The sequence below is a fragment of the Prionailurus bengalensis genome, chromosome A2 (genome assembly GCF_016509475.1).
Source record: "Prionailurus bengalensis isolate Pbe53 chromosome A2, Fcat_Pben_1.1_paternal_pri, whole genome shotgun sequence".
Classification (NCBI taxonomy): Eukaryota; Metazoa; Chordata; class Mammalia; order Carnivora; family Felidae; genus Prionailurus; species Prionailurus bengalensis.
Window position 1 is genome coordinate 113,724,246 of NC_057348.1, and position 12,376 is coordinate 113,736,621.

Genomic DNA, 12,376 nt, shown 5'->3' on the forward strand with positions numbered 1-12,376 from the left:
ATCACTAACTCTTAACTATGTACATCCTCAGGAAAAATGTGATGTGAGAACTCAGTTTTTCTGTCTGTGAGGAAGGGTAGAGTACCCACTGTACTGGAAGTTGAAAGAGACCACACTCCTTTTCCTATTTCTCATTTTACCAACCCAATATCTGGACGGATCAAATGGGCACTCAGTTTGCGTCCAGGCTGCATTCCTGGAAAACGTGCTCAGTCCCTGTTTTCCATATTGAAATAACTGCACGTGGTGGCCACACTTTTTTTCATGCTCTCACCAAGGCCTCCATGTTCATGGCCGTTGCCTTATTTCTTCAAAATGCAAGGCACCCTGTACCATGCCATCTTTGTTTTTGCTTGAACAAGACACCAACTGTGTTTAACATAGTGCCAATGTAACTTCTTTGACATTGGCCATGGAATTTCTTTCTAGATGGGTCTCCTGAGGCAAGGGAAACAAAAACAAAAATAAACTGTTGGGACATCATCAAAATAAAAAGCTTCTGCACAGTGAAGGAAACAATCAACAGAACTAAAAGGCAACCTACAGAATGAGAGAAGATATTTGCAAATGACATACCTGATAAAGGGTTAGTAGCCAAATTATATAAAGAACTTATACAACTTAACACTCAAAAAATGAATAATCCAATTAAAAAATGGTCAGAAGAAGGGTGCCTGGGTGGCTCAGTCAGTTAAGCGTCCAACTTCAGCTCAGGTCACGATCTCCCAGTTTGTGATTTCGAGCCCCACATCAGGCTCTTTGTTGACAGCTCGGAGCCTGGAGCCTGCTTTGGATTCTGTGTCTCCCTCTCTCTCTGTGTCCTCCTGGGCTTGTGCGCTCTCTCTCTCTCTCTCAAAAGTAAGTAAATAAACATTAAAACTAAAAGGACAGAAGACATGAACAGACACTTTCCCAAAGAAGACATACAGATGCCCAACAGATAAATGAAAAGGTGCTCAACATCACTGATCACCAGGGAAACACAAATGAAAATGACAATGAGGTATCACCTCACACTGTCAAATGACTTAAGTTAATGACATAAGAAACGAGGTGTCGTCAAGCATGTGGAAAAAGGGGAACCCTCTTACACTGTTGGTGGGAATGCAAACTGGTGCAGCCACTCTGGAAAACAGTATGAGGTTTCCTCAAAAAGTTAAAAATAGAACTACCCTATGATCCAGCAATCTTACTACTAGATACTTACCCCCAAAATACAAAAATACTAATTCAGAGGAATAAATGCATCCTGTTGTTTACAGCAGTATTATCTACAATAGCCAAATTATGGAAACAGCTCAAGTGTTCATTGACAGATGAATGGATAAAGATGTGATATATATATATATATATATATATATATCACACATATATATATCACACACACATATATATATATATATATATATATATATCACACACACAATGCAATATTACCCATACAAAAGAATGAAATCTTGCCATGTGCCAACAATGTGGAGGCATTTAGAGAGTACTAGGCTAAGTGAAATAAGTCAGAGAAAAACCAATACCATATGATTCCATATGGAATTTAAGAAACAAAACAAATGAGCAAACAGAGAAAAAAAAGAGGCAAACCAAGGAACAGACTCTTAGCCATAGAGAATAAACTGATGGTTATCAGAAGGGAGGTGGGTGGGGGGATGACTAAAATCAGTGATGGGGATTAAGTGCATTAAGTGCATTTGCACTTGTGATGAGCACTGGGTGATGTATGGAAGGGTTGAGTCACTATATTGCATACCTGAAACTAATATTACATGGTATGTTAACTGGAATTTAAATAAAATAAAATATGCCAAGGACTGTAAACATATAATAGAAAGTAGTGCCATATTTTTTAATGGTTTGAGCAATCTCCTGTTCATAATTTCTCTGAACTTCATCTCCTAAAAGCATTACGTAATTTTGATACCCTTCCTTGAGTCTATTTTGAGAAGTAATATAATCACATATAAGAAAATAGGTTATACTGTATGTAGTCTAATATAGAAAATTGGGGACAGATTTTTTTTTTTTTTTGCTACTTTTAATGTTAAACAATTTGGGAACAATGCAAAAAAAACCAAAAAACAAAAACAAAAAAAACTTTGCTGCTGTGTGACCATTTGTTTTTTTTGCGGAGAGTCTCCTGGTCTTTCCTTAGTTCTAATGAGCAGGATTTCACAGGTCAGAAAGACACTTTCAATTTAATACAATTGGAAGTCACTCCTCAGAAGAGGTCTGGGAGTAGGTTTCCATGGAGATGGGAAAGATAAACAGTGTTGGGCATGCGACCTTTACAGAGGTTGGTTTCTCCAAATGATGGTGGAGGTCAAGGGGCAGAGTGAGAAGCTCCTGCTGATGTTCCCTCTCAGGCTCTGGCCTGAGGATAGGGAGCCAATTACTGTTGCCAAAGTAGGCAGTCCATTAACCTTCACAAGGCTGAGCTCCCATTCACAGAGTTGTACAATACATAAGAGACGACAGAACCTCAGGAACGGCACTGGAGTGTGTGTGAACCCTTTAGAAATTTCCGTATCCACCCTTCCATGCAGATTTGCTGACGTTTCCAGGATTGAAATGCTTCTTTTGCAGGGAGGGCACCTGGCAGGCTCAGTGGGGTGGAGCACGTGACTCTTGATCTCTTTTGAGTTCCAGTGCCATGTTGGGTGTGATTACTTAAATATGTAAATAACCCTTTAAAAATAAATGGATAATTTAAAAAGAAAGAAATGTGTCATTTGCTGTCTTGCCTCCGCCCCAGACAGTGCTGCCTTCTCAACTCAACAAAGGAAGTTAAAAGCACTTACTGACTTGGTGTTAGATGCTGCAAAACCCCAGTTATTCTGTTCGCTTGCATATGTTTCCTGCTCTTGCTTTTTATAGTAGGAACTTGATCTAACACTTGTGCATTTGCAGGAAGTCTTTTCACTACTTCTCATGTGGGTTAACTTATTTAGAAATTAGTATCTTTGGTTGCACTGAAACATGATCAAGAGAGCAACCCATTAATGGTGTGGGATTTAAAGTTTCCCTCACAATGTTTTCAGTGGTATTGCCCTTTAGGAGGCTGAGTGAGTTTCTTGCTGGGTAAGTGAGGTCCCACTGGGAGAGGGTTCCCTGACAGCAGTGTGCCTTAGGGGGTCTCTGGCCAGAGTTAGGGAATAATTATTAATTATTCTTCCACATAAGGTGTATATTTGGCAATGCTAAACAGGTGAGACAGTAAGTTACTTTTGGAAAATAAGGTATCAGGTCACCCAAAAGCTGGAGGGTATTATGCTAAGTGAAATAAGAGAAAAACAGATAACATGTTTTCACTCGTATGTGAATCTTGAGAAACTTAACAGAAGACCAGGGGGGAAGGGAAGGGGGAAAAATAGCTACAGAGGGAGGAAAGGAGGCAAACCGTAAGAGACTCTTAAATACAGAGAACAAACCGAGGGTGATGGGGGGCAGGGGAGAGGGGAAAATGAGTGATGGGCATTGAGGAGAGGGTACTTGTTGGGATGAGCACTAGGTGGGGCGCCTGGGTGGCTCAGGTCATGTTCTCACAGTTCATGAGTTTGAGCCCTGTGTCAGGCTCTGTGCTGACAGCTCAGAGCCTGGAGCCTGTTCCAGATTCTGTGTCTGCCTCTCTCTCTCTGCCCCAACTCTGTGCGTGCACACACACACACACTCTCTTTCTGTCTCTGTCTCTCTCGCTGTCTCTCACTCTTTCTCTCTCAAAGGTAAACATTAAAAAAAAACTGTTCTGGTAATATAGGGTAACAATTAGGAGGCTGAGCTCTGAAATAAACAATACCAGGGTTCACATTCGATTCCCCCTGTATTTGCATTTAGACACATCTCCTGAGCCTCAGTTTCCTCATCTACAAAACAACCATTGTCAGGTTTGAACATTAGTACAAGGTTAGAACAACATGCTAAAAATGGAAGGTATTTTATCTATAAGTATAAAGTTTCATGATATGTATTTCATACTTGACTATCTATGATTATAACAACGAAAACCATTTATTAAAAACCTGCTCTGTGCCAGAGGTCAGTACTACACAATTCATGAGTATTATTTCTTCTCACCATTATCGTGCAAAATGGGTATTAATATCCCACGTAATCAAAAATGAAAGCCAGATTCACAGAGGTTGCACAGTTGGTAAGTAGCTAAGCCAGGATTTGAACTCACAGTCAGACTCCCCAGAGCACAGACTTTGTCTGCAGTGTGCTACATCATTGCGAGAGCAGATCTGTTTGCGGTATCTGGGGCATAGGTCAACAAAACACTGACTCGTGTCCGCACTGTGCATGGAGGGTGCCACAGGGTCGTGTCGCAAACAAAACCTGACAATCCAGGAGACCAGAGCTCTAGCTTCTGGTTCTGCCACTAACTTGCTGTCCAGCTTTGCTCAGGACCTCTGTGTGCCTCAGTTTATTCACTTGTAAAATGAAGGTACTGTCCACAAAATCACTAATGCACCTGTCAGCTCTAAAGACATCATGATAATATAATTTAACTTCGAGTGATTTCTGAAAATTCCTCACAGCACTTTGAGGCCATGGCATTTAGGGAAAGTACACTCGTTTAGACTCACAGTAAACTCGGAACTTCTTGTCATATACTTTGAGAGACGGCAGAAGAGGTGAGTCTTATTAAATACCAGAATACCAGGGGCGCCTGTGTGGCAGAGTCAGTTAAGTGTCTGACTCTTGGTTTTGGCTCAGGTCATGACCTTATCATTCGTGACAACGAGCCCAGAGTCGGGCTCTGTTCTGACCCCATGGAGCCTGCTTCGGATTCTCTCTCTCCCTCTCTGTCCCTCCCCTGCTTGTTCTCTCTCTCTCTCTCTCTGTCTCAAAATGAATAAACTTAAAAGGTAATAAAAAAAAATAAATGCCAGAATATCAGAAAGCAAAATGTAAGAAGGACAACAGTCATACAGAGTCAACAGAGAGGCAGGATTCTGGCTTTCCCAATGTCTAATAACTGCGCCTGCCACTGATTTCTCCAACAAGGACTTCAAATCCTTGATTTTTTTTCATTAAGTGGAGGCTTGTTCTCCTAGAGTATGATCCCATTTTTTTTTTAATAGCTTTATTGAGATAAATTGAAACTTCCCAATCTCAGTTGGACAATCCACGGGTTTTTTTGCAGCTCTTACCACAGTCTGTTGTAGAACACCTCATCCCCCCAAAGAAACCCAATACCCATTAGGAGTCACTCAACATCCTCTCCCCAACTCCCTAACCCCAGGCAACAACTAATCTTTTTGTCTCTTTAGATTTGCCTATTCTGGACATTTTCTATAAATAGAGTGGTAGGATATGTACCCTTCTGTGTTCACTTTCACTTAACGTTTTCAAGGTTCACCCATGCTATAGTTAACATGTCAGTGCTTCCTTTTTATGGCCAAATAGCAGTCCATTGTATGGATACATTTTCTTTATCCGTTCTCAGTTGACGGACATTTGGGTCGTTTCCAATTTTTGGCTATCATGAATAACGATGCAAATGAACATTTATGAACAAGTATCTGTGTGGGCATGTGATTCCATTTCCCTTGAGTATATACCTAGGAGTGAAATTGTTGGATCATATGGTAACTCTGTTTAACATTTGAAGGAACTGCCACACTAGTTTTCCAAAGTGGTTGTACCATTTTATATCCCTGCCAGCAATGTATCAGTGTTGTACTGTCTCCATAGCCTTGCCAACACCCTTGTTCTCATTTTTTTAAGCCATCTGGTAAGTGTGAAATGGTATTGCATTGTGGTTTTGATTGGCATTTCCCTGAACGCTAATAATGTGGAGCATCTTTTCATGTGCTGATTGAGAGTTTGTTTATCTTCTTTGGAGAAATGTGTCTTTAGAACTATTGATTCTTTTGAGGAGTAACAGTAACCTTCTCAAAAGCCCTGTCCCAGGGGCGCCTGGCTGGCTCAGTCGGTTGAGCGGCCGACTTCGGCTCAGGTCACGATCTCGCGGTCCGTGAGTTCGAGCCCCGCGTCGGGCTCTGTGCTGACAGCTCGGAGCCTGGAACCTGTTTCTGATTCTGTGTCTCCCTCTCTCTGACCTTCCCCCGTTCACGCTCTGTCTCTGTCTCAAAAATAAATAAATGTTAAAAAAAAAAAAAATTTTTTTTTTAAATAAATAAAAAATAAAAAAAAAAAAGCCCTGTCCCAAAGGCAAGATAGTGGTCAGTAGGCAGAGAGCTGTACGGTTCTGACCCCGTCCACAAGCAGGAGCTTTTCGTGAAGGCCTTGAGTGGGAAGGGATTCAGAACCAGGAGTCCTTGAACATACTGAAATCTTTACAGTGTACTTAAAGGAGAAAGAGAACACACACATATGTACCCGTATCAACTAAAACTCACTTCTCAAACTTTGACATCGTGGTAGGAATTTAGAGTGGAACTTTCTTTAGGTTGTCTTTTTCCTTCCAGAAAATCAAAATGTACCTGAATGTTCCTAGGACGCAGAAAAGACTCTAACGTAAAAGTCTACTTACGGCGTGCCTAGCTGTTTGCACACATGTAAATTCCCACAGCCACTATCAGTAGGCTGCTATGAGGAACATCACTTCACTGACAAGATTGCAACTCAGATAAACTGTCATTTTGAAAGGCCACCAGCAACCAAACCTTTCAGGGATGGGAACTGAACCACATCTGGCTGGCTGTAAACCTCAAGCCCTTACTTTTCCTTTGTGGCTCTTTTGTTTTGCTCATTAACGAACATATAAAAGGCACTTTGGGCCTGTTTGTAAAGACTGCCTGTCTCTCCAGAAAGTACAGCCATTTGCATTCCCACCAGCACTGTAGGAATATGCGCTGAAACAAATTTGCAGTCCCCATGGCATTTTAACGTTTTTAAGTGGTTCCACTTTTGGGTTTGTGTCTTTGCTTAAAACTCTGTTTTTAATTGAAAGGCAATTTAACTGTGGCTCTTAAAATTTCAACAGTCTAGTGAGCACCATCGGGGAAGACCAGGTCCTTGTTTTTAGAGAATAAAGTTTGGTTTGTATGTATTCTAACTTTTGGTTTCATTATTGGTATTTTGTGCCCATATTTTTATTTTGACTAATTTATCTTGTAGAATAAAAACGTGAGTTGAACTGTCCCTCACAGTTCTGTTTTGGTCACCCTGAATCAGTGAGATGGCGATTGATTATTCTGATATATAAATGTGAAATGATAGAAAATGCAGATCAATGAGTGAAACAAACCAAGCTAATAGATGCTGGTGGGGAAGATGATCCAAGCTGCTCCTTCTCATATGCATTAGTCAAGACTTCTGTTTGTCACAAAATAAAAGACTAGATTAACTTGGAAATCTTCCTAGTGCAAAAGAGAAATGCTGACTCAAATATTTAAAAAGCCTTTGGAATTCACAGCCAGCCACTGAGCATTGTCTCTGAGGCCGCAGGCTCTCTAGGAAACCTGGACTTGCAGGTCTGAGCAGGAACAAACTGCCATTATTCACAGGTGACATGCTTGTGAAGAAAATCACTTCTTTTGTCCCCCATCAGACTGTGAGTCCCTTAAGAACTAGGTTATATGAACCTTTTATATTTTCAAGGCTTGTTGTGGTATACTAGGTGATGAGTACTTAGTACTGAATAAACATTCGTGAATATTCACTTTGCCTCTGGGTGAGAGTGAGGGGACCAGATGGCACAACATACAAAATTGGAGAGAAAAACCCCGATTTCAGAAAATGACTTAGAAAATCTAAGCCTAAAATAGCTCCATTAGGTGAGTGTTAAAAGTCACACGCCTCTGTACATTTAAGCACGTGGAGCCAGAATTAATAGCAAGAGAGATTAGGAAAATCAAAACAGGTTTGTTAGGGTCCCTGGTGACTAAAAACATCAGGAAAAAATCTGAGATTATGCTGAGTGAGGTAGTCCATTCTAAGTACTTGACTGACTCTGTTCCTGGCTGGGAAGAGAATCATGTCCGTAAATTCTTTTGTCACCTTTTGAAGAACTGTATTCACATAACTTAGGTTTGGTATTGCTCTTTACATTGCCTTTCTTTAGATCCTTCCTCTATGTGGAATGTCTTCCTCTACCGCAGCCTTAATGAAGTACATGGGTATGATAAATGCCTCCTCGCTCCCGCCGTTCATTCATTAGGCACCTGTGTACTGAGCGTCAGTATGTGCCAACACCGGTCCCGGGTCTGTGGATCTGGAGGCGAGCAGTGTGGACTCTACCCTGAGTGGTTCAAAGGCATGAGGAAGTGTCACTGAGCTGACTCTTTGTAGATAGTGCCCTCTAAATTGTTACTTACATATACACATTCCTGTTTATTCAGTATGAGTACATAGAACTCTGTATCGTGTAAAAAATAACTTGAAGAGTATTATGGCAAATGCGTACATTAGGAAAGTAAAACCTATAGAGCCATACTAAGATGCGTTCAGAATTAAGATTTAAATCAAACATCTTGCCTGGGGAAGTTACTCCTAATCTCCATTTCTCTCTACAAAATGTTTGCAGATGTGTGGGATAATCAGTGACTTGAAGCATTTGATGGGGTGACTAGTACACAGCAGATGGTTCAGCTGTGTTCAGGTACCATGTTGCCCTGGGCAAACTGTGGACTAAGGCTTCTCGGGGCAGGGATTCATGTGTGTTCCTTGGACTCCTCCCCAGAGGTCAGCCTGGTGCCAAACACAGGGCCAAATGATCAAATTACAAAAGGGTTGTGAAACATTTTAGAGAGCCCGCTACCTATCCAGCATTGCACCGGGACCTTCTTGTTAAGAGCGTTCTCAAAATATTTTAGGATGCGAAGATTCATGTCCAATTAGACTTGGAATAACTGACTCTGTTCCTTTGTGGTTGAAGGTGGAAGATGAACTGACGCTGGCCCCAGGATTTGCAGCCCCCCCTAATCTAGATTATTCAGGCTACCACCAGTACATAGAGGAGAGGCTTCCTCCAGAAAGCCCAGCACTGTATGGCCTCCACCCAAATGCTGAAATAGAATTCCTGACAGTGATGTCGAACACTCTCTTCAGAACTTTGCTGGAGATGCAGCCCAGGAATGCACTCGTCAGTGAGGAGCTGGGGCAGTCCACGGAAGAAAAGGTAGAGGGTCTTTCTTTTTTGTGGAACTAATCTTGCGTGTACAACTCAATGAATTTCTCCCTTTCTATACAACTATCTCACCACCACCTAGATCAAAATACATAACATTTCCAACACTCAGGGTCAGTATATCCCTCCCTCTCCCATCTAAAGGTAACTACTCATCTTACCTCTGTCACCATAGGTTAGCTTTGCCTGTGTTTGAACTTCAATTACATGCATTCATGCACTGTGTACTTATTTAGGTTTGGCTCCTTTCATTCTGTGTTATGTTTGTGAGATTCACCCATGTTGTTGCATGGGGTAGTGATTCATTTTTGTTTTATATTCTATCGTATGAATATGCCATTTTTTCTTCGTTCTATAGTAGATGGATGTTTGGGTTCTTTCTAGCTTTTCACTATTACGAATATCCCAGCCATGAACATTCTTGTAATCTCTTGTCACCCAGCACTGGCAACTCCCAGAGGCGTCCACTCATACTTCTTACCCTCTCTGCTGAGAAGTGGAATTGCTGGATCACCAGGTGTAACATGTAGTTTCAGTCGATATTCCCAACCAGTTTTCAAAAGTGCTTGTATCACTTACACTCCCACCAGCAGTGTGCAAGTGTCCCCTGTTCTCTTTCCTTGAGGTTTTGTGAAAGGTAGTATTTCATCATGATTTTAACTTTGCATTCCTTAGGCAAGGGGTGATGCTGAATATCTTTTCATGGGGTTATAGCCATGTGGATAGAATCTCATGTGAAGTACCTGTTCCAGTTGCTTGCCCGTTTTTTTAAAAAATTGTTGTCAATGTTTTTCTTACAGATTTGTAAGGACTCTGTTCTCAACGTGTATCCTTTGTCAGATAGATGTATGGCAAACCTCTTCTCCAAATCTGTGACTTGCTTTTTTATTGTGTGTTTTTGGCTCTGTCATTTTATGATGTCTTTATTAGATTATCTTGGGAGACTGGCATTGGTTTTTTTTGTTGTTGTTGTTGGTTTGTTTTGCTTTTAGCGTTATTCTTTTGAAGGTATCTATTGCCTAGAATGATGGGGATGAGAAATAGACATCAAATGCTACCTTTTTTTACATTTAGATTAAAATCTTATTTCTCGTTAACTTAAAACCTTACTAGTTTTTTTTCCCCCACGTAAATTAGCCCATATTCCCCTCTCACAATTATTAATCAGGATTTGAGGGACAAGGATAAGTTGTTGGAACACACTCTCAGATTTCCTTATCGTGAGGTCTCAGGAATTTTCTGTATTATTTCTTGAAATATGGCCATTTGTTGAGGCACTGGCTGTCATTTAGAGGCTTTAGGATTTGTTGTGTGGTGTTTTATCCCATATACTAACATCTCCCTTATCTGAATATTACACCTTTTTTTTTTCTTAAGAAGATGAAAAAGATCACCCATTTGGCAAAAGCTATAGTATTAACACAAGCAGAGAGGTAGATGAGGTCTTCATTTTGTTTTTTGGGCTTCATTCTTTCCAACAAAGAAGCTGACCGTTAAACCAGAAACTATAAAGCAAACCTCTTGAGATATCTCAACACCCCAAATAGGCAAACAGATTGTAGCAACGAATTTATTGAGTGCTTACTATATGCTAAGCACTTAAGAAAGTGCTTTAGGAAGAAACCATTTAATTCTCAATAGCTCTGAGTAGTATCAGGATCCCTGTTACAGAATTAAGTTTAGGTGATTTGCTAGACAGCTAGAAAGGGCCAATGAAGGAAATCAAACTCCAGCTGATTCCAAAAGCCACCCCTTTACCTAACTTGCCTACTACACTGTTTTGTACTTTGTGCAGCTATTGTAGAGGAATAAGACTGCAGGACCTGAAAAATTACCTGCCGGGCGCTAAAGCAACTTGCTGTTAATGCTGTCAGAACTGTAGGCAGTAATCCCAGAAATCAGTGGGAGACGGAAAGTGGCCTGGGGCTGAAGACAGACAGCACTGTCTTCACTCTCTTGTCTACTTTAGGTATTTCTTGGTTTTCCGTAGCTACGTGAGACCGGATAGACTAAACATGCACATTGAACTACTGTATGCATCTTTGCGTCTTTAATGTATAAATTTTTTATTTCTTCAGGGCAATAAGTAAAGAAGACAGAGGCTTCCTCGTTGTTGAAAACGTTGATCTAAACTGCTTCCCCAAATTTTAGGCTGTGTCAGTTGGAAAGGGCAACATCATAAAGTCACCAGAATTAGCTCAAGCTTAAAGGGAATTTTTGGTTTGTGTGACTTTCAAAATGATTTTTTTTTTTAATTAGCGGATTACAAAACGTAATAACCACTTCCTCTGATTGTGTCTTGACACGCACAAGTGAAATGGAATTCATGACAGTTCTTCAATTCCCCAAATGCTACCAGTGAAAAAACTACAAATAGTAGCTCCTCCCTGGTGGGATCTAAAGAAGGGGAGGGGCTGCGGTCATGCACAGGTAGCTGAGCTAGTTGGCAGTGCATCTGCCCACCTCCAAGGAGTGGCGGACATGTTTTCAATGCATTAGCAAGCATCATTGGGAGTTGTGGGATAGATTCTGGGACTTCCAAACATCAAGGATAGTGTCCCTGTGACTAAAAATGAAATACAAAGGGGACACCTCGTTGACTCATTGGTTAAGCATCCAACTCTTGGTTTTGGCTCAGGCAATGATCTCGTGGTTTCCTGAGTTCAAGCCCCATGTAGGGCTCTGTGCAGACAGCATGGAGACTGGTTGGAATTCATATTCTCTCTCTCTCTCTCTCTCTCAAAAATAAACTTTAAAAGAATCTTTAAAAAAACGAAATACAAAGGAGCTAAATTTTGTGTGTGTTAATGATTTAAGGTTAAGAATGTCTTGGATGACATTTTGGAGAAACTTCCAGAAGAGTTCAACATGGCGGAGATAATGCAAAAAACCTCAAACAGAAGCCCCTATGTTCTTGTTTGCTTCCAAGAATGTGAGAGGATGAATATTCTTCTTCGGGAAATCCGTGTGTCACTTCAACAATTAGACCTTGGTTGGAAGGTGAGTTTAAAAGTGGTACCAGAGCAGGTTTTCCCACATTGGAGGACACTCACTTTGTGGCCTCTTTTCTCCATGCAAGGGGGAGCTGACGTTATCTCCTGACATGGAAGCCCAGCAGTCCCAGCTGAGTTATGACACAGTGCCAGACGCTTGGAGCAAACTGGCATATCCATCTACTTACGGCCTGGCCCACTGGTAAGCGATTCCCTCCCTGCTCCCACTGGCCTTTCTCCACCTGGGTGCTGGCTCAGCGTTCTGAGTTACTGT

At 41.1% G+C, this 12,376-nt stretch overlaps 1 protein-coding gene across 1 annotated transcript in view; it reads left to right on the plus strand.

Annotated features, from left to right (window-relative positions):
• The window catches only part of DNAH11 (dynein axonemal heavy chain 11), a 352,005-nt gene that overhangs the window by 330,265 nt on the left and 9,364 nt on the right, over positions 1–12,376 (plus strand). Inside the window, 3 exon segments of the mRNA XM_043589069.1 lie at positions 8,858–9,100; positions 11,927–12,109; positions 12,189–12,304. Coding sequence (XP_043445004.1) covers positions 8,858–9,100; positions 11,927–12,109; positions 12,189–12,304 — 542 coding nt within the window.